The sequence below is a fragment of the Bos indicus x Bos taurus genome, chromosome 17 (genome assembly GCF_003369695.1).
Source record: "Bos indicus x Bos taurus breed Angus x Brahman F1 hybrid chromosome 17, Bos_hybrid_MaternalHap_v2.0, whole genome shotgun sequence".
In the NCBI taxonomy this organism is placed as follows: domain Eukaryota; kingdom Metazoa; phylum Chordata; class Mammalia; order Artiodactyla; family Bovidae; genus Bos; species Bos indicus x Bos taurus.
Genome location: NC_040092.1, coordinates 7,284,921 through 7,304,050, shown reverse-complemented (window position 1 = coordinate 7,304,050; position 19,130 = coordinate 7,284,921). Strand labels below are relative to the sequence as shown.

Genomic DNA, 19,130 nt, shown 5'->3' with positions numbered 1-19,130 from the left:
TTCCTAGGCTCAGCGTGCAGTGTTTCTAAGCATCGCAGTGTTTCCTGGGTGCTTGGAAAGAAGCATATTTTACCTGCTGTCTTAAAGAACTGGAAATAGTTGTTGCTGTGTGTCCTTAACAGGAGATGACATTTGCGAACCATTTCTTAGTTTTCCGAATGCAGACTTACTGCCTCTGTGATTCTGTCTCTCCTGCAGCGCACAGGAGCTAAAAACGCACGACTTCTTCAGAGGCATCGACTGGCAGCACGTCTACCTGCAGAAGGTACTCTCTGGGACCCCGCCCCGGTACCACCCCCGACGCTCCCTCCAGCTGCATCGTTGTCTGCAGCTCTGCATTCCGGCTCTGTCCCCAGAGTTCCCCAGCTCTTCATCCGCAGCCCAGCTTCTTGCTCCTCTATCCAAGCACTGCCTCCTAGCTCATTCCCTTTGGGACCACTTCTTCCTCTTTGTTTATATGTAAAAAATATGCAGGAAACGTCATATACTTACAGACACTTTCAAGCCCAGCCCCACATAATTTAAGAATTACCATGACTGGGTAGCAGCATGAGCCCCTTGGCTTATTGTAAGATATTTTTTAATGTTCTCTCTGATACAGGAAAACACCCCAAATTAAAGTTGTTGTTTTTCTTTTTCTCAACGTTGATGATCAGCTTTGGGCTCATCTGTGTACAGACTCACTTGAGGACTGATGCTCTGTTAGTCCCGCCTGTTTAGATGTAGAGTCCGGGCTCTGGTTTGGCCAGCATCAGCCTCGGGGCATTTGTGGGTGTGGGATACCCTCTCCTGCCCTGTTGCAGGCATTCAGCCTCTAGCAACTGGATTGTGGAGGGTGCATCTCCTTTGGGGGCCATTGTGGACCATGTACTGTGATTGTGTGAGCTTGAATGAGTGCTACCCAGACTGGCACCTTGACGCCTTTCACGGCGAATTCTTTATAGGATAGCAGGCTGGGCCCAGGGCCCGGTCGCCTGGTAACCGAACCCTTCTTCTCTGGCTCTTCCAGTACCCTCCACCCTTGATCCCTCCCCGAGGGGAAGTCAATGCAGCCGACGCCTTTGACATCGGCTCATTTGATGAAGAGGATACCAAAGGCATCAAGGTACACTTGTGAGCCTTGCTTTGGGGAGGGGGATTTTCTTTTCCTTTCTTTGGAAATCAGACTTCATAACTGTCTTAGTACTGCCATGTTTGTGTTGGACTATAACTTACAAATGAATATCCACATGTTTGATGAATGTAGAAGAGATCAAGACCTGAATTAGAGACTACAAAAGCTTTTTTTTTAAATTAGTTTATTTAGTTAGATCTTAGTTGCAGCATACAGGCTTCTCTCTAGTTAGCAGTGTGCGGGCTCAGTAGCACCATGGCGTGTGGGATTTCAGTTCCCAGACCAGGGATGGAACCTGCATCCTCTGCATTGGAAGGTGAATTTTTAACCACTGGACCATCATGGACGTCCTGTAGGAGAGCTTTGTTTGACCACCCATTTCATGTTTGATAAACTGAAAAATAGTCACATTGTTATTGATTTGGATAGATTGGTGGTTGATAGAAAACTCAGATATATTATGAAGCGGGAAAAACAACCATGTGATGGCAAACATTACCTGGCCTCAGGCCAGAGAGCCAGCCGTCTTAATTCTCCCAAATTTCCCAGTCTCTCTGTGTTAGGATGAAAAGGGCAAACAGCATGATTCATTTCACACTTGTCAGTCCAAAGTGAAATAATCAGTGTTTTTTGTACATATAGCATCCTCTGCATTTTTCAAACTCTGGTTCCTATCATTGTTTTCCAAGTAGACAAGGGCATATTTAGAGATGGTGAGTCACGAGACACAGTCGCCCTCTTTCGGCTGCTGAGTCAAAGCGTGCCACTGCGTGTCAAGTTCTCACTGCTCCCGCTTTCTCAGTTTCCCCCAGAGCCTCCCCCCGCCACCACCCCAACCCTCTGAGAGCCGCCCCCCGCCCCACCACCATGTCCTTAGCGGCCTGTGTTCCTGGCCTTGTGTCAGCTCCCTGGTCTTTCCGACTAGGCAGCCAGCTGTAAATGTGATTGGTGTGCTCGCGGGATCAGTTTCTCAGGATGGAGGGTGGCGGAGGAGCTCAGGAGCAGCACAGCGGAGAGGGCCATGGCCGCTTCCCTGGTTGGAGCCTTGGCTCCCCTGGGGATGACAGCTGACCACTGCCCAGAGGCTCAGCATCTCCTGTGGCCTGTACGACAGGACTTGTCGGGGTTTAACTAGCACCCTGCAGTTTTGGAAGCAGCCCCTTTACAGAGTTATCTCAAAGGATCACTGCTGTCACAGAAGAGTTTTGTCATCAGACATGCTTCTCTCCAGCAAAGGACACTAAAAAGAAAGTGAATATCCCATGGGAGCCCATGAAATTTTTAATATTCAGAGGGGATTTTCATGCTTTTGGTTTTCTCAGCTGTAGTCTGGCCTTTAGAGTCAGACACCCTGGGCTCAGATCCACACTTATTAGTAGAGTGAGCCGGGGCTGTTGCGGGAAGCTCGGGAGTGCTGGTTTTCTCCCCCATGAAGCGAGCGGTTTCATTGCCAGGCCTCCTCTGGAGTTGGTCACCTGTGTCCGCCTCCCGGCAGGTGCGCTAACACCTCCTGTTGTGCTGGTTTCGCTTCTTCCTGAGCCAGAGCTGAGAAGGCTGTGTCTCTTAAAAAGCAGCCAAAATAGCGCATCGTCTTTAAGGAAAAACAGCTCACTTTTGGGCTTTGTTTGGTGCGTTTTTCACATAGGCTGAGTCATAAAGACCAAGGCTCTCTGGCCTTACAGGAGCTGGAACCCTTTATACATAAAGCAGAGGCATCCATTTCGGAGCAGCTGCTTGGGAAAGGAGGGTATTTTCACTTTTGCCAGACTCCAGAATCTGTCCCAGTGTTATCACGGGGTGCTTGCCTAGCCTTGGTGCTCTGACACTCCCCTACACACACACACACACACACACACACATGTGTTCACACTCAGGACACCCAAAAGGTCAGCACCCGGCTTGGTTTGGGCATCTGAAGAAAGCAGAAAGGGAAAACGGGTACACATTTTGCCCTCAGAATCTTCACTTTGGGGTAACAGGTCAATAAGGGCAGGTGGGGAGCATCCCCGTTGGGACCTGGATGCAGGTTCTCCCAGCGGTTCAGGGATACGCCAAAGGCCTGTGGGCCAGAGCCTCACCCTCAGTCTTTTTCCATTTTCCTTCTAAGTGACTTGCCTATAGTAATCTCTCTCCTGTACTCACCTCTCAAGCAAGGGAATGAGCGAGTCAAGCTTCTAGAAAGAGCTGTGCTTTTGAGAGACAGGCCTATTATTTTCTATCAATAGGGTTGCTTGTCTTTCTGCCACAAAACTAACTCAGATCTGAAGAAGTATTTTCTCAGCTTGCTTTCAGAGCACAGCCTCATTTAGGAGGAAGAATGAAGAATTCTGAGTAATAGTTTGGCAGAGAGATGCTGTCATTAAGTGTAATTTTTATTGTAGTGCCTCTAAAAGGCCAAGTTGCCTAAACTCTCCACGTGTCTTGAGATTAATCCTGCTGTTCAACGTGGATTCGTTGGAAGGTTCGTGGGCTGAACAGTAAATTCAGCCTGGTTGACCTTTTTGTATTTCTCACTTTCCAGATTAATGGAGGGTGGGTACAGAGCAGAGAGCCCTCCTAGGTTCTCCCTTGTTGATGTCTCTAAAACCATACAGTTCTGTTTTCCTGTCTTTACAAATAAAAAGTGTGTGCGTGCTCAGTCCCTTAGTCATGTCCAACTCCTTGTGACCCCATGGACTGTAGCCCACCAGGCTCCTCTGTCCTTGGGATTTCCCAGGCAAGAATACTAGAGTGGTTGCCATTTCCTTCTCCAAGGGATCTTCCCGACCCGGGGATCAGACTCGCATCTCTTGCATCTCCTGCATTGGCTGATGGATTCTTTAGCTTTATCGCCACCTGGGAAATCCCACGAATAGAATAGCCTCACTATAATTGAAATTTTCTTTTATTGCCAGATTCTTGTAGTACTTTATAGAAAACCCTGTACATGTTAATTTTTCATTGGCAAAAACGAAGTAAGGATGCTGCAGAAGACTGGCCTGAACCTGACTGACACGGGGCTGGGAGTGGAGTGTCCGTATCATGTATCGCTGTGGTGGGCCCCAGTGGTTGGATTGTCCTTGTTTTATTTTCCTTTTTTTTAGAAAAACTTTATTGAAGTATAGTTGATGTACAATATTGTATAGCTTAGAGTTGTACACGGTAGTGATTCACAGTTTTGAAAGGTTCTACTCCATTTACGGTCCTTATGAAACACTGGCTGTGTTTTCCGTGTTGTATAGTATATGCCTGACTGCTCGACGGTCATCAGCAGAGGTTTATGACAGCTGAGAAGTCGTCTCCTAATGGTTATAGCCTGTCGCCTCATTATCTTCTCACACGCAGTTACCGTGCTTTGGAATCTGTTGCCTTTGTAAGCATGTCAAATCATACATGTCTTGATTTCTTAAAATAACAAGCTTCTTGATTGCGACCAAGAACTCTACAAGAACTTCCCTCTGGTGATCTCTGAGCGCTGGCAGCAGGAAGTGGCGGAAACAGTTTATGAAGCAGTAAATGCAGACACGGATAAAATCGAGGCCAGGAAGAGAGCTAAAAATAAGCAGCTTGGCCACGAAGAAGGTAAAATAGCCAGTGTGTCTGAAGATATTTCTAACGCAATGAATTTTCAAGATCTCTCGTAAAGCAGAAAACAGTATCTGGGTCATAAAGTCCTTTCCAGCCGTGGGAGAAGGAGGGGAATGCCATCAGTTGTTTGAATTTTACCTGGCCGAGGAGTGTTCAGCATGAAATGATATTGCAGAGTTGTTTGTCTTTATCTATTTTATTTATTTTTAAATTTTTATTGAAATATAGTTGATTTGCAATGTTGTGTTAGCTTCAGGTACACAGCACAGTGATTCAGTTACACATGCACATGTAAATATATATATTCTTGATATTTCAAAGTCTTTAGTCCACGCACATGTAATATGTATAGAGGTTGTCAGCAGTATTCTGTCAATACTCTTGCCTTCTTACCTTGGAGTGTTTTAGGGCCAATTTGGAAGCTTTTCTTCCTTTAAAGAGTAAGCATGATGGTGTCAAGAACACGGCCAGCTTCATGGGCGTCTGGCCTGCCTGTGTGGTATCATTAGGACCCCCCTCCTGCCCTCAGGTTAATGCTCTGCTGGCACCATCTTGAGGTTCTTAATAATTTTTTAACAAGGAACCTGCATTTTCATTTTCTGCTGGGCCCCAAAAAGGGTGGTATGGAACTCAGTATTACATGTTTCTTGTCAAGAGACACGAGTATACACATTACAAACGGCATTAAAGAGTGAGCAAACCACAGTTTTATTGGCCATATCTGAGTGACCTGCTAGGGTTTCCAAAGGACAGTACATCACATCCAGTATTAAATACATTGGTCATTTTTGATTCACCAAATATTGGCAGTCTTGATTTTTCTAAGACTTAATGGATTTTGGATTTAAACTTGTTGTGGTTAGTGATTAAGATATCTTTGGTTTTACTTCTAAGCAAAGACCTTCCTGAGGTTAACATATAGTAAGAATGATCAGAAACCATTTCAAATTATGCTTGCTTTGGTTGGGGCATCTTGATGCAGGGTTCCTGGGTCTTGTCGGCAGTTCCTAGTAGGATTTATCACCTACTTAGAAAAGTGTCCTCCATCCCAGGTGAATGACTCCTTAGCTGAAAGTCACCTGAGTTGCACCAAAGGAGCATGACAGCCCTTTAACCTTGCTCACCTCCACTCTGCAGGGAAAGGGGCTTTATTTCTAAGCTGTTCTTTAGAGAAGTGGGTCCATTGAGATCACTCTAGACCACGTTTTCCAGAATGGATTTTACACAGGAAATTACAGCCTCAGTAGTTCCTCAAGGGAGACCCATGATGTCACTAGAATCTTGACAGATTGGACCCAGAAAACAAAAATACACATCTTAATGACATTGTTGAAGTGCAGTCTTTTAACTAGAGCTGCAATTGGAACACGGAGAAGGCAATTGCACCCCACTCCAGTACTCTTGCTTGGAAAATCCCATCGACGGAGGAGCCTGGTGGGCTGCAGTCCATGGGGTCGCTAAGAGTCGGACACGACTGAGCAACTTCACTTTCACTTTTCACTTTCATGCATTGGAGAAGGAAATGGCAACCCACTCCAGTGTTCTTGCCTGGAGAATCCCAGGGACAGAGGAGCCTGGTGGGCTGCCGTCTATGGGGTCGCACGGAGTCGGACACGACTGAAGTCACTTAGCAGCAGCAGCAATTAGAACATCTAGCAGAACAATGAATTTATCTTCAAATATATGAAGTAATTTTGATATAACTAGGTCTTGGTTGACTATCTCAGAGGTCACCCTTATACAAAAATATAGTCTAGGCTTAGATCTCTGAAGTGAAAATAGAAGACTTACACTTTAAGTATACTTGAGAAGTTCAGACACCTTTTCCATTAAACTGGCAACTCCGTGAACCATACCTCATCACCATGAACCCTCCTCTGGCCATGCCCTCTTCCATTCATCCCCTTCCTGCTTTTGTCCATGTGACACAACGTGGGTTTTGCTTATTTATTACATGAATCTCCAACTAAGAGTGTAAGCTCCCTGAAGGCGAGGACTTTTGTCTCTTTTATTCACCACTGTGCCTAGCACCTATTCATCCGTTGCCTTCATAGCTGAATGACTGAGTGAGTGATGAATGAATGAATGAATGAATGATTTTAGCTTGATCACCAAAGCCTCTAAGGAAGGCAAAGCAAGCTACTTAAAATTGACCTTTTTTTCGAGACAATACTTTGCTGTAAAAATATAATCAGAACTTGGCGTGAGCCCGAATTAGCTTGGTCTCTCTACATAACCATATATTTGAAGGGTAATTACAACCTTAAGTGAAAGAATAGTTTTGATCCTTGTGTTGCTTTGGTTTCTTTGGACAAAGAAGCCTCTCTGCTGTTCTTTTTAATAGACCGTTAAAGGGAGAACCCCAGTGTCATGTAAAGGTAAAGGTGCTTTAGGCACAGTATAATCAGCGTCTGTTCCCCAGTTGTCACCCTGCTTAATCAAAAAAACTAGTTAGCAGACAAGCTTTTACCCTCTCGGAGCGATAGAGGAGCATCTTGAATTTATCAGAATATGGAGAAACAGCCACCTAACATGTGAGTAGAGAGCTGAAGAAGCTTGTTCTTCCGTGTGCTTGAAAGCGAAAGTAATGATTTCTATAGAGTGTTCTCTTTATAGCAACTTGTTCTTTTTCCAGAAAGCGTGTCCTTCTTTTTTTTCTGAGAAGCCTACGGGCATTCTGTTTGCGACCCCGCTGAACGCTCCGCTGTGTTCTGTGCCCCAGATTACGCCCTGGGAAGAGACTGCATCGTGCACGGGTACATGCTGAAGCTGGGGAACCCTTTCCTGACCCAGTGGCAGCGCCGCTATTTTTACCTCTTTCCGAACAGACTTGAGTGGAGAGGAGAAGGCGAGTCTCGAGTAAGTCTGTAGCATTGGCCCGGGCGCCGGTTTCCATGGTGATTTTGTATCGCTGGCATGTTTTGTAAAATCTCTGCCTGTGCTCTGTGTATCTCTTCTAACCTGTATACGTGAGATTTCTCACGTTCAGACTCTCGGACTCCTCTGAATCAAGGAAGGATTTGGCACCCCTTGAAAATAGAATGTGCCATCCAGGGAAATCAGAGCAGGCAGGTTTGCGGAAGGCTGGGTAGCGATTGGGTGGATCCCAAAGGGGGACAAAAACTGGGACTTTGGAGCCAGAGGTGTTCAGACACACCACTCACGTCTCTGGGACTCAGAAGCACATTGTGTTGCCTGAGCCTCAGTTTCCTCATCTGTGGAAGGGGAGACGTGGAAATGGTAACAACATAAAGCAAACCATACTCCAATAAAAATTAATAGTAAAAAGAAAAGGAATAGTACCAACTACCACAGTTTTTGCATATTTCTCTTGGGCCAGGTACTGTCCACACACACACACATTCAATTTGCTCAGCACCCTTAGAGGTCCAGCCCTTACAAAGAGAGAACCAGGGCCTAGAGAGGGAAGGTCTGGCCCCAGGGACAGGTTTGGGGGAGGAGTGATTCTGACCAAGCTCTGCCTGTCTCCATGATGAGGCCTTCCCGAGTCGGGGTCAGGTGAAACAAGGTCATTGGTGTAGCCCAAGAAGCTTTGGCACTGAGGTCAGAGCACCTGACCCTCCTGCTTTGCCGCACCTGTCTGGAAGACTAGAAGTGGGCTTCATCCAATTAGACAGGAAGACAGGTACGGCAGCCCTGTGAGGTCCTTTCAAGGGCTGATGTTTGTGAACGAGAAGAAAGAAATTTCTGATCCCTGCCATCACTGGTAGGAGGCTGTTCAGCATTTATTAAACACCTGCTGTGTGAAGAGCCATGGGCTCATGTCCGTGGAAGGAAGGGTTTCTGCTCTTGGAGAGGGAAGGTTGGTCATCATAAGCAGGACAGCAGTCCCAACTGTGAAAAATGTAGTGGGTGTACCGGAGTATGGCTTCCCCTTGCCTGGAGCATGGAGCCCACCAGTGGTGAGCCCACACCTGGTGTATTCGGCTTCGGAATGAGTTTTGCAAATCCCAGTTGGTGAAGATGCCATTTAATTGTGAGTGACTGCTGCCTGAGTATGACCACATTCTCTACAAATGAGCAGAATCTTCTCACTACTACTAGTCCCATAGAAGTCATCTTCTAAAAATCAATGCAGCCAGGATCTGGGTTGAGATTAAGGAAACTCTTTGGGAGGATCCTCAGTTATAACTCAGGTACTAGTTGTGTAATATAAAATATATATATAAAATATGTGTATATAATTATATTTTATATAATACTACATGTGTATTTTTTACATTGCAGAATGTAATTCTATAATGCACTTTAGTATTAATCCATACATATGTCATCATATAATGTTTATTTGCAGTTAGTGAGTGGCCTTAGTAAGTCACTGTTGTACACATTGAAAGGAGATTATCTCACTTTTCAGAATATACAAAAACTAAAAAAAGATAATCTTATTTTGTTTACCATTGGCTGACAAGGTGACAAATTACCTTGGTTTTAAAAGAATGTTTAGTGTCGATTCATGAAGCTATGTCATGTGCTTGGGTAGATTCGTAAGTTTAACTCAGGAGAAAAGAAATGTGAGCTTATGATGGTGTTGTTTTTCATTTAGGATTCCTGGAGTATTTACCCCAAAAAACATAAAATGGTAAGGTGCTCAGAGTCACTGTGGCACTCACCAGAAGCAATGATGCCATGGACCCAGAGGGACCATCTTTTCTGCACATCACCTGTGTTTATAGCATCATTTCGATATGATCAGAACAGCCATTGCTTACAAGCTAACATGCCCAAACGTTTCCTGAGCTGCGGGTTCAAAGCCAGTGCCACCCCTCTGGCTCCTGCATATCATGTGTATTGCATCATTGTTCCCTCACAGCAGGATTGATTGTGTCCAGGGGAGTGTGTGATACCGGAGAGGCGCGTGCGATCCACACTCATCCTCACGTCAGTACTGTGCTTAGGAAACAGCTTTGCTTTCCGCCTCATAGAGGTATTTCTCTCTTCGCAGCTTTCTTTGAGATATTTTGAATTTTTGTGCGTTTCCCTTGTGGTTGTTTCTCCCCCACTTCTAGAATATCATCAAAGAAAGAAAAATGGCTGGTTTTTTTTTTCCTTTACTTTATCTGAGCTGGTAGTTTTCAGTATGATTTATTAACTTAAAAATTCACAAAATAATAAGTGAAGTGACTCATCATCTCTTATTTTTACCAACAGCAAAGTTTACTGACAATGGAACAGATTGTGTCCGTGGAAGAAACTCAGATTAAAGACAAAAAGTGCATTTTGTTGAGAATAAAAGGAGGGAAGCAGTTCGTTTTGCAGTGTGAGGTGAGTCTTCATTTGCATTTTCCACAGGAGTAAAAGTTACAACAATTATGTAAACGTTCAGCAAAGATGCCTGCCTGCCTATCTAACATTTTCTCAGTCCATGCTTCATCACTCACAAACTTAGCAAGAAAGTCAGAAGATACAAGTTTTTGGCAAATTAACAATTATTTTAAAAGAAGTGTTCTTAGAAGATGACAGGAGGAAGGACAGGAAATAACGTGGTTACCCTCTCTCTGGAAACCATCCAGTAATTAATAGGGGCCTCAAATTGCATTTGTTCCGCAGTTTCCCAGATCTGCTCTGCTCTTTCAGAATGTTTAAATTGAGGTTTGTGTTTAAGTAAACATGCTGCTGCTGCTGTCGCTTCAGTCGTGTCCGACTCTGTGCGACCCCTTAGACGGCAGCCCACCAGGCTCCCCCGTCCCTGGGATTCTCCAGGCAAGAACACTGGACTGGGTTGCCATTTCCTTCTCCAGTACATGAAAGTGAAAAGTGAAAGTGAAGTCGCTCAGTCCTGTCCGACTCCTAGCAACCCCATGGACTGCAGCCTACCAGGCTCCTCCATCCATGGAATTTTCCAGGCAAGAGTACTAGCGTGGGGTGCCATTGCCTTCTCTGTAAGTAAACATAAGATCCCCAAATAACTGTGAACAGGGAAATGCCATTTTTCTTTCCCTGAAGTTCTATCATAGCCCAGACTTAATTCCTGAACACATACCTACTGAGGTATTGAGGGAGGGTGTGGAGGTGTGAAAAAAGAGCATATTTGAAGAAAGAGAGCAGTAGCAGATACAAAGATGTGTTTATTTCATGACTTCAACACTTTTCTGCTGGGGTGGGGGTGTGGGGTGTGTGTGTGTAGAGGGAGAGAGCATGTCTAAAGAGCTAAACCAAGCTGATAGAAAAACATATGCTTAATTACTTCCTGGCATCATTACACACGTGAAGGTGCTTCTTAAATTTGTGAAAATCCCTCCCTGGGGACTTCCCTGGTGGTCCAGTGGTTACGACTCCGCGCTTCCACTGCAGGGGCGCAGGTTCAGTCCCTGGCTGGGGAACTGAGATCCCATGTGCTATGCAGCTCGGCCAGAAAAAGCCAATTCCTCATTTTATCTTCTAGACTTAAGTTGTGGTAAGACATCAGAGATCACAGGTGATTGCTCTACAAAGTCAAGGCAGCAAGTCTCCTAGTGGGGCTGTATGAGGCTCCTCTGAAGGGCGTCGTCCCTCCTCTGAGCAAGGGGCCCCTGGGGAAGTCTCTGTGTGACTCCCTCCTTCCTCACTGGCCTGGGGGAGGGACATGGAGTGTGCTTTCCCTATGTGGTTCCGAGGCCATCTGGACTGGCCAGAGGCTTCCACTTGTGTCAGCAGAGCCGCGACACTGTCCCAACTCCTCCCCTCCATGTGTTTGCCCTCAGAGTGACCCAGAGTTTGTGCAGTGGAAGAAAGAGCTGACGGAGACATTCATGGAGGCCCAGCGGCTGCTACGGCGAGCCCCCAAGTTCCTCAACAAATCCCGCTCAGCCGTCGTGGAACTCTCAAAGCCTCCCCTCTGCCATAGGAACAGCAACGGCCTCTGAACCTCTGACCGATGGGAAGGGTCCTGAGAGAAAGCACCTCCTCCGGGCAGTCCACGTGGGCTGCTCAGTCCTCAGAGTGCAGCCTTGGGGAAAAGTGTGAGGGTGAGAGACGGAGTCGCTCCCCTCCGGGGTGCTCTGTGGCTGGGGTGGGGCCAGGACTCCGAGATACTTCTACTAGGAGTGGTGACCACCGTCAGGCTCGGGGGCGCCTCCTCCCTCCTAAGGGCCTTCTGCCACCATCGCATCTCTCTATCCTCGAAACTACTGAAGAAATGAAATTCTCCTTCTTTGCCATATGTTTCTTTTGGTTATGGGTGAACCTAGAACTTGAAATGCTTCCTACTGATCACGGCACTTTTTACATCCACTGTCAAGCGTATCTCAGACTTGCTAAGATGGGGTCGAGCAGTCTGCTGTTCAGATTGCCCTGCACTGCCACGTTCTGTCCATCAACAGCTGCTCCTGGGTTTGACTGTCTTTGCTCCGTGCTACTAGGGGGATGGCAGGCCACCCCGGGGGTGTCTCTCATTCTCCAGGGCTTGAAAGCTGCAGAAGTTTTCTTAGAGGGTTGCACCTGGGCCCTCCCCATGGGTGCTGCACCCACGGGTACCAGCCTGCCTGTGACAGGGAGCTTAGGCAGCTGGGGATTGAGGACCCTGCTCCCGACCCCACCCCTACCCCCTGAGGGTGTGGGAGCACTCAACTCTGGAGGCATCAGATCATAGATCTTCAGAAGGTTTGCAGTGGCTCTACGAGAGAGGCAGTGGCGGTTTACATCTCAAGGCAATAGCTATTTTCAAAACCCTCCAAGTCCACAGCACTTTCCTGTGTCTGGGTGCCCAGGACCGCCTTAGGGGGGCGCCTGTCTTGGGTTTGGACAGAAGCGGTCATGTGACCCAGCACCTCTGGTTCCCTCTGCCTGACCTCAGGAAGCATCTTGGTAATGAATGGGTCAAGGAAAGAAACTGTGTTTGACATTTCAGTATAATTTAAAATGAATTTTATTGAGAAAGGAATGCCGAAGATGAATGTGCCCGATGGGGTTAACTGTGTATGTTAAACTTGTGCTGTCATTCAACTGTCATTAGTGATCCCGGGCCCGGACGGGCCGCCCTGTGACAGCAGTGGCTGGGGCCCAGTGGCCGTCCGCTCCCCGGGGTTGGTGTCAGCCCTCAAATAAGTGCTGGGTTCTAAAACCCAGTGTGTTTCCCAGTGATGTCCTCCGTGTCATCAGACTAAAAATAATAACAGTAATTTTCAAAGTCAACATATTTGTCCTATTCTTAGTGCACTTTTATTGTCTGTTTCCAAGTCGACTACTCACAATATAAATAACTTGACATCGTAATTATCTGTATCCTGTCCTCGATATTTTTAGTGGTTCCAAATCTCTGTGTTTACATTCATGTGCCGTGCTCACTGGGAAAATCAGTCCTTCTTAACGAAACGACGTCTTGAGAGTTTGGGAAGATAATTACTGAAAGAGCCTTTTGTTTCATAGGAATTACCTTGGAAAAGAGACTGCGAGGTTTGCTATTTATCTCACTTGCTAGTTAGAGTGTAATATACATGTTCTGCTCTCTGCTGTTTGCAGTGTAGAAGTTGGGGCCTACTATTTACATGGATTCTCCTGATTTAAAAGGGAAGAAGAGTATTCAAATTCTATTTTTTAAAAAAAAGTTGAAATAACAAAAAAACGGAGATGGAAAAGCACTTCATGACAAGTGAACATCTTCCCATAGCGATTGTCTGTCACCGTCACCGCTGCTGTTAGTGGCTCTGTTGCAAGCGCGCGTGTGCTCAGCGCTTACAGTTCAGAGATGAGTAAATGACGGTTTAGAAATTGCTGAGCCTCGCGCCTCTGCTGGACAGAGTAGAGATGCAGCCTCTCGTGGAGAAGGTACACGGATTCCTCAGGGGTCTGGGCTTAGCGTCCCAACATTGCATACCCAGGACACCAGCTATGCCAGTTTGCATCTCTGAAAAATATCATTTAAGCTCTGGACCAGAACATAAGGTCATCTTCTCTTTGGAAAAGAAAAATGAATTGGAAACATTCCGAAAGCCCTGTTGCCTCAGATTTATTCCAAGTAAACTTTCACACTTCCTCAACTCGAGATGGATGGATAAGAACAGGGCTGAGAAGTGTCATGTGGACGTCATCTATTAAAAGTACTCTGTGAGGTTAGGATGAGTGGCTTTTTTAGGGCGGGTCCTGGGTTGTGTTGGGGTCTAGTTTGACACCCCTGGAGAGGCCAGTCTTCCTCCTGAACTCATTCGTGCAGCCATTCTGATGGGGTACGTATCTCTACTGCCAGATGGAAGACTTTTCTGGGACCCTTCTGTGCCAGCACTTGGTACCCACATGGCCAAAGAAGTCGGTTATTTTTGGAAGACTTGGTATATGTGGCTGCTTTAGGTCTTCAGGTGTGGCTGTAACTACGTTTGGACCGTTCAAAAGGATAGAATTGAGCACAAGTACTATCATTATTTTAGATATGGTTGGGATGTTTTAACATTGCTGGAGAAAGTCGTCGAAGCTGATATTTTTATAAAATTATGTTAACAATGTCTCGATTTCATAATCAAAGAGATCATTAAAGCAAAGCCTAAGAATTGATTATGCTGCTATGCGACATCTATGAAGTGAATTAAAAGCTTTGGAGAATCCGAGGTTATTTATTTCTTTTTTTGGCCTGTTAACATTCTCCTTGGTGCATTTATCCCCTTATGTCATTGGGGCTCATGGTTTTTTCCTTCTCTGTCATGTTTAAGTATGATTTTTCAGCAAAACTGCTAGGAACCAGCTGTTGTTTCACTGCTAAGGAGACCGTTTCACTACTTGTGCCTCTAACTGGTCAATTCACAGACACGACAACTTCAAGTTCTGTATGTAAAAAGAAGAAAGACAGCATTCTGCTCAAGAAAGACAGCAACAAAGCTGGAGAAGTAAATAGGGCAACAGCCACAAACAACGACCTTCTTAAGGCAATGTTTCGCCTTGATTTGCAGTTTGAAATACTCCGTACAGACACTGGCAACAATTGTTTGAAGACCCTCACTGGTCATTTTTTTAAAATGTCATTGACCAATTGACAATGTGGTTTAACTCTGAAGATCAAAGTGTGTTCCCCAGCCCCGCCTGAGGATTTTTTTTTTTTTTCATTTGGAATTTATAGTTTAGTCAATCCAATACAACGTTTGATTTTTTCTGTGGAATTGGCTTTTCTAACGTTTCAAAATTTTAACCCATCAAGAAGAAAAGAAAATTCTCAAAGTTGGACTTTTTTTGCTTGATGTAAATCTGTTAAAAAATTTTTTGCAATGTGTTAGTGTAAGATAAAACTTTTCTTGCGTGATTTAATTAGTTGTGATTTTTCTCACTTACATTCAGGGAAGTGTGTGTGTCATTCAGAGGTACTTGAGGAGTGAACGCCTCGCCTGCCAGGGGATGGGTGTGTTCTTTGTACCCAGAGAGGAGTCAGCTTTCATTCAAATTTGTGACAGATGCTGAGAAATCCTGGTAGAAGTGGGGCGAAGAGAAAAGGGAGTGTATTTGCTGGTAAAAACCCATCTCTTTACACCATCAAGGACCAGGGAAGTTACAGTTAAACTTGGGGCTTCAGGGTTGACCTCCTCTTAGAAGAGGAGTTGAATAGTAACTCTTGTAAGACTCAGTCTCTTTGACTGTGGAGCTTCTGGACTTACAAGATGCTGTTTGCTTTCCACCAGGACTTGAGGTTGCCCCTGTTTGTCATCCAGCATCCCGGGAAAGTCATGTGGAGCCCAGAGCTGCTGCCTGGCTGGCTGTGTGTGCCTGGCAGCCAAGCAGGGGGCCAGAGTGGAGGTGTGGGTGGCTGTCAGTGCCCTGCCCTGCAGGTCAGGTGGGGATGTGGCCGCCCAAGCTCTGAAGTTACTGTAATTCCCCGCCGATAACAACACGAGGCTTGCCGCCTGAGCCAGGCAGAGTGAGCTCTAACAGTTTTTAACTTTTCAAAACATTTTTTTTTCCCCTAAAGTTCTAATATGATTTTTCCTCCTGCATCGGGTTGACTTGAGAAGCTTTAAAGAATTAATCATTTAAATTCATGTTAATAAGAATTTTTGTATCCAGGCCACATTTTTAAAAATTTACTGTAGAATGAATGAATTGAACTCTAAAATGATACTTCTTGGTTTCCTCGAATCATAATGGCCTTTATATTTCCTTCATCCTCAAAGACTTAAGAGAGCCATTCTCTGACAAGAGAGTGACAGAGATGCCCAACTCTGGCAATGGGGACACGAGTGACTGGCCACTTCACTGACATGGGTGGGTTAGCACTTACTGATAAATGTAGCACCCTGAATTTTAAATTGCCTTTATTAAAACACGCACACACACGTTACAGAAAATGGATTAACAGTATATGCATTCATCAAAACCATATATAGGAAAAATTTAATTCTTCATTTTAGACTTAAATAACTCAAGTTCTTACAGTAAACTCTCTTATACCTAAAAAATCTCAAAGTCATCTCTGAAAAACTGATAACTATGCTTCCACTTTAGTTTTTTTCCTAACATAAAATGTGTCTCATGTGCGGGTAGGGAAGGGAGAAATATTTCTAATCATGTATTCATATTTCAAAGGACTTGAAATTCAACTTCTTGTTTCTCAGTTGATATATTCCATGATGTACATTTTATATATGGTTTATAAGCTAAGCACTGGCCTTTTTTTTTTTAAGTTTTATTGTTTGTATTTTTCTATGTTTTAACTAATGGATGTGGCTTTTTTCTGGGTAACATTAAGATGCCAAACTACATATATATATATAAAAACAAGAGTTCTATTTTAGCACAAAAGCATTTTATATTATTTATTGAACCCTTTCTTTGTTCTCATCAAAAACATTGCTTACCGCTTCTGCTCCTTTTTATTTGTATAGTTTGTTATTTAAGAAAACACACTCCTTTCTGTTTCATTTTGTTTTGTTCTGTTCACAAAATAAAATGGAAACAAAGCCTATAGCAGTGTGGGGCGGACATCCCTTCTCACGGCCGCAGACTTTTTTCAACAACAGCTAACCCTCAGACCTGCGCCGAGAGGCACGTGCCCTTCTTGGGTAACATCTGACCGTGCACTTGCCGTGAAGTACTGCTGTCATCTACCTCTTCTGAAGGCCCTGAGCTTGTGGACAGGTTCCCCGAACGCGCCACTCTAGACCAGCTCCACCATAGAAGAGCTTCAGGAAAGCATGTCGGAGTCCTCTCCTCATGATGTCGATTTCGCAGCAGCATGTAGGGGCCCCAGCAAGCAGGGCAGGTAGGTACTCGTATGGCCAGCCTTCGGGAGCCGAAGTCCACCTGCAGAACATCACTTCTGACTCTTCCTGTGCCAAATCACCCAACCAGTCTTGCCGTCGCCTCAAGATTTGACCGTAGCACCTGATTCATCAGCTACCTAAATGGAAGCCTCTTCCTCCACGTTCTTTAGAAAATGGCCAACTGGGTTTAAAAGCAGCACTTCTGGGAGCAGCTCCTTCGAACGTGACTCTTCCCACCTCACCAATTCAAAATGATTTGGGAAATGGGCTTGTCCACCGTTAAAACTTTGCAAGAGGTCTTATTCTTGAGCAGACCTTTGAGGGGTCTATGTGAAATAGAATGAAGATGGGTCCCTGTGAGGGGTGAGCGGGCCCGTCCTCACACGCTGACGTTTTTCTCTCCTTGTGTCCCCTGCTGCATAACCATCCATGCGGTCACATATTTGTTCTGTTTGTGGCCAAAGGGTAACACCTTTGAAGAAATAAATCGTTTTTTCTCGTGCATTGCTATACCAAAAGAGGTCAGTGAATTCGATTTTATAAATCTAAAGATTGTACCTGTTATCTGGTTTTCTTTCTCTTCCCATCGCTCGCGCCAGCAGAGGTCACAGCCTCCTCTGAGTGTGTGTTTACCGGCCTGAAATCGTTTCCCATGTGAGATGCTGGGCCAGGTCCAAGGTCACCTGCCCCACGCGTGGCACGTCACTGTTGGGTAGTATCGCCATTTTTCATGGTTATTTGGGGGGCAGGCGGGCTGGTTTTCTTTGTTGATAAATTACTTATATAAACCTCAATAAAAAGGATCTGTATACAAAGAGACTTAACTTTGGTGTGCTGTTTTTCCACCCAGGTAAAACCTACATTTCTTCATCAAGCTATCTGGTTATCAGGAGGTGACTTCGTTTGTAAAAAAAATCCTGATTTGGGGGGAAATTCACACAGAGGCAGATTTTATTGTAGGAAGGGAACTGCCAACAAGCTTTTTCTGCCAATTTCAAGGATTGCTGGAGCACAGCCAAGTTCAGTGTCAGGGTTTGGGAGACTAACCTGCTTGTGGAAGGCATGGAAAGGTGCCAGGAAAGAGTGTGCGAGAGCCGGGAGGTCCGTCTCGTCTCCAGTTTTTTTAGGAGATCAGCCAGGCCTCCTGCGTGTACTCTCAGGGTGACCCTGGCGTCCCTCCCAGACTTTAAGGCCTCTCCTCCATCCCTGCTCCCACAACGACCTGAGGAGAGACCCCCGTGGCGTGTGTCACTTTAAGCCAGACATTTAAGGAGGTCGTGGCCCCAGAGCCACAGGCATGCCTGGGCATGACAGCCTGCTTGTTGGTCCACAGGTTGAGGGTAAGGTAGGTACCTCTCTCCTTGAGCTGGAAACACCTGTCCCTAACTGGTTCAGGAAAGATGGCCATCATGGTTGGCCCATGGAGTGTATTTGTATTTGCCAACTTGAAAACCTCTCCCAAAACAGTCGACAGGAGCCCCAGCTGTGGAACACGTGGTCATCATCATGGGCAAAGGGCACCCTGGTGGTGGAGCCCTTGGTCTGACGCAGTAGGTAACCAAGGCCCACTCCTGAGAGCTGCAGAGATCCCGTCACCCCTTGGCACCCAGGAGCAGCGGGAGCAGCCTGGGAGCCTGCTCCCAGCAAGGTCACTAGGCATCGTCTTTGGTCCTCTGTTCTCTCATCCCTAAATTAAGAGAGTTGAATCAGATGACTTTGAAGGGCCATTCTAGCCAAAAATATCCTCCCAAATTTCCATTCAAGGGTAAATGTGAGGGACTTCGGCTATACCTGGAGAGCGAAAAGGAAATCTCTTCTCCCGCCAGTCCCAGGGCGGCTCCCACATAGCCTGAGTATCTCCTGTATGTCATCTTCCCCCTCAGACCATGCCTTCTGAACCCAGAGCTCCTGCTGGTTTACATGGGCAGGAACCAGGTGTTGAATAAAGGAGAGGCTTTCTTTTCCTGGCCGCTTTCTAACCATCCAGGTACCAGAGGTTGAAAAAAGGTTTTCAGTCCGAGTTGTTCAGGCTGGTTATCTCCAAGGATGCGACCGACCAGGTAACCCCTGAGGCTTCACTCTGTGCTCGTGTACGCAGCTTTGGACACGCACGAAACAAAGCCCACGAGGGGAAGTGTACTTAGTGGCCCACGTTAACTCGTCCCTAACAGGTTAAATGGGAGATAGAGGCAGATGGTCACAGCAAGGAGACGTTTTGCCTGATTTACAGATACCCCAGATGACTGGATTCTGCATTCTTCTTCTAGGATAAC

General features: G+C 45.7%; 1 protein-coding gene across 3 annotated transcripts in view; it reads left to right on the top strand.

Moving 5' to 3' along the window:
• Nucleotides 1–17,676, top strand: part of GRK3 (G protein-coupled receptor kinase 3) — a 122,033-nt gene extending 104,357 nt beyond the window's left edge. For all 3 annotated transcript variants that reach the window (XM_027566461.1, XM_027566460.1, XM_027566462.1), the window contains 6 exons: nucleotides 199–265; nucleotides 1,010–1,105; nucleotides 4,513–4,675; nucleotides 7,404–7,540; nucleotides 9,854–9,967; nucleotides 11,386–17,676. In XM_027566461.1, the coding sequence (XP_027422262.1) occupies nucleotides 199–265; nucleotides 1,010–1,105; nucleotides 4,513–4,675; nucleotides 7,404–7,540; nucleotides 9,854–9,967; nucleotides 11,386–11,547 (739 nt within the window). In that variant the 3' untranslated portion in view covers nucleotides 11,548–17,676. The remainder of the gene's footprint in view (nucleotides 1–198; nucleotides 266–1,009; nucleotides 1,106–4,512; nucleotides 4,676–7,403; nucleotides 7,541–9,853; nucleotides 9,968–11,385) is intronic.
• The last annotated feature ends 1,454 nt before the right edge of the window (nucleotides 17,677–19,130 follow it).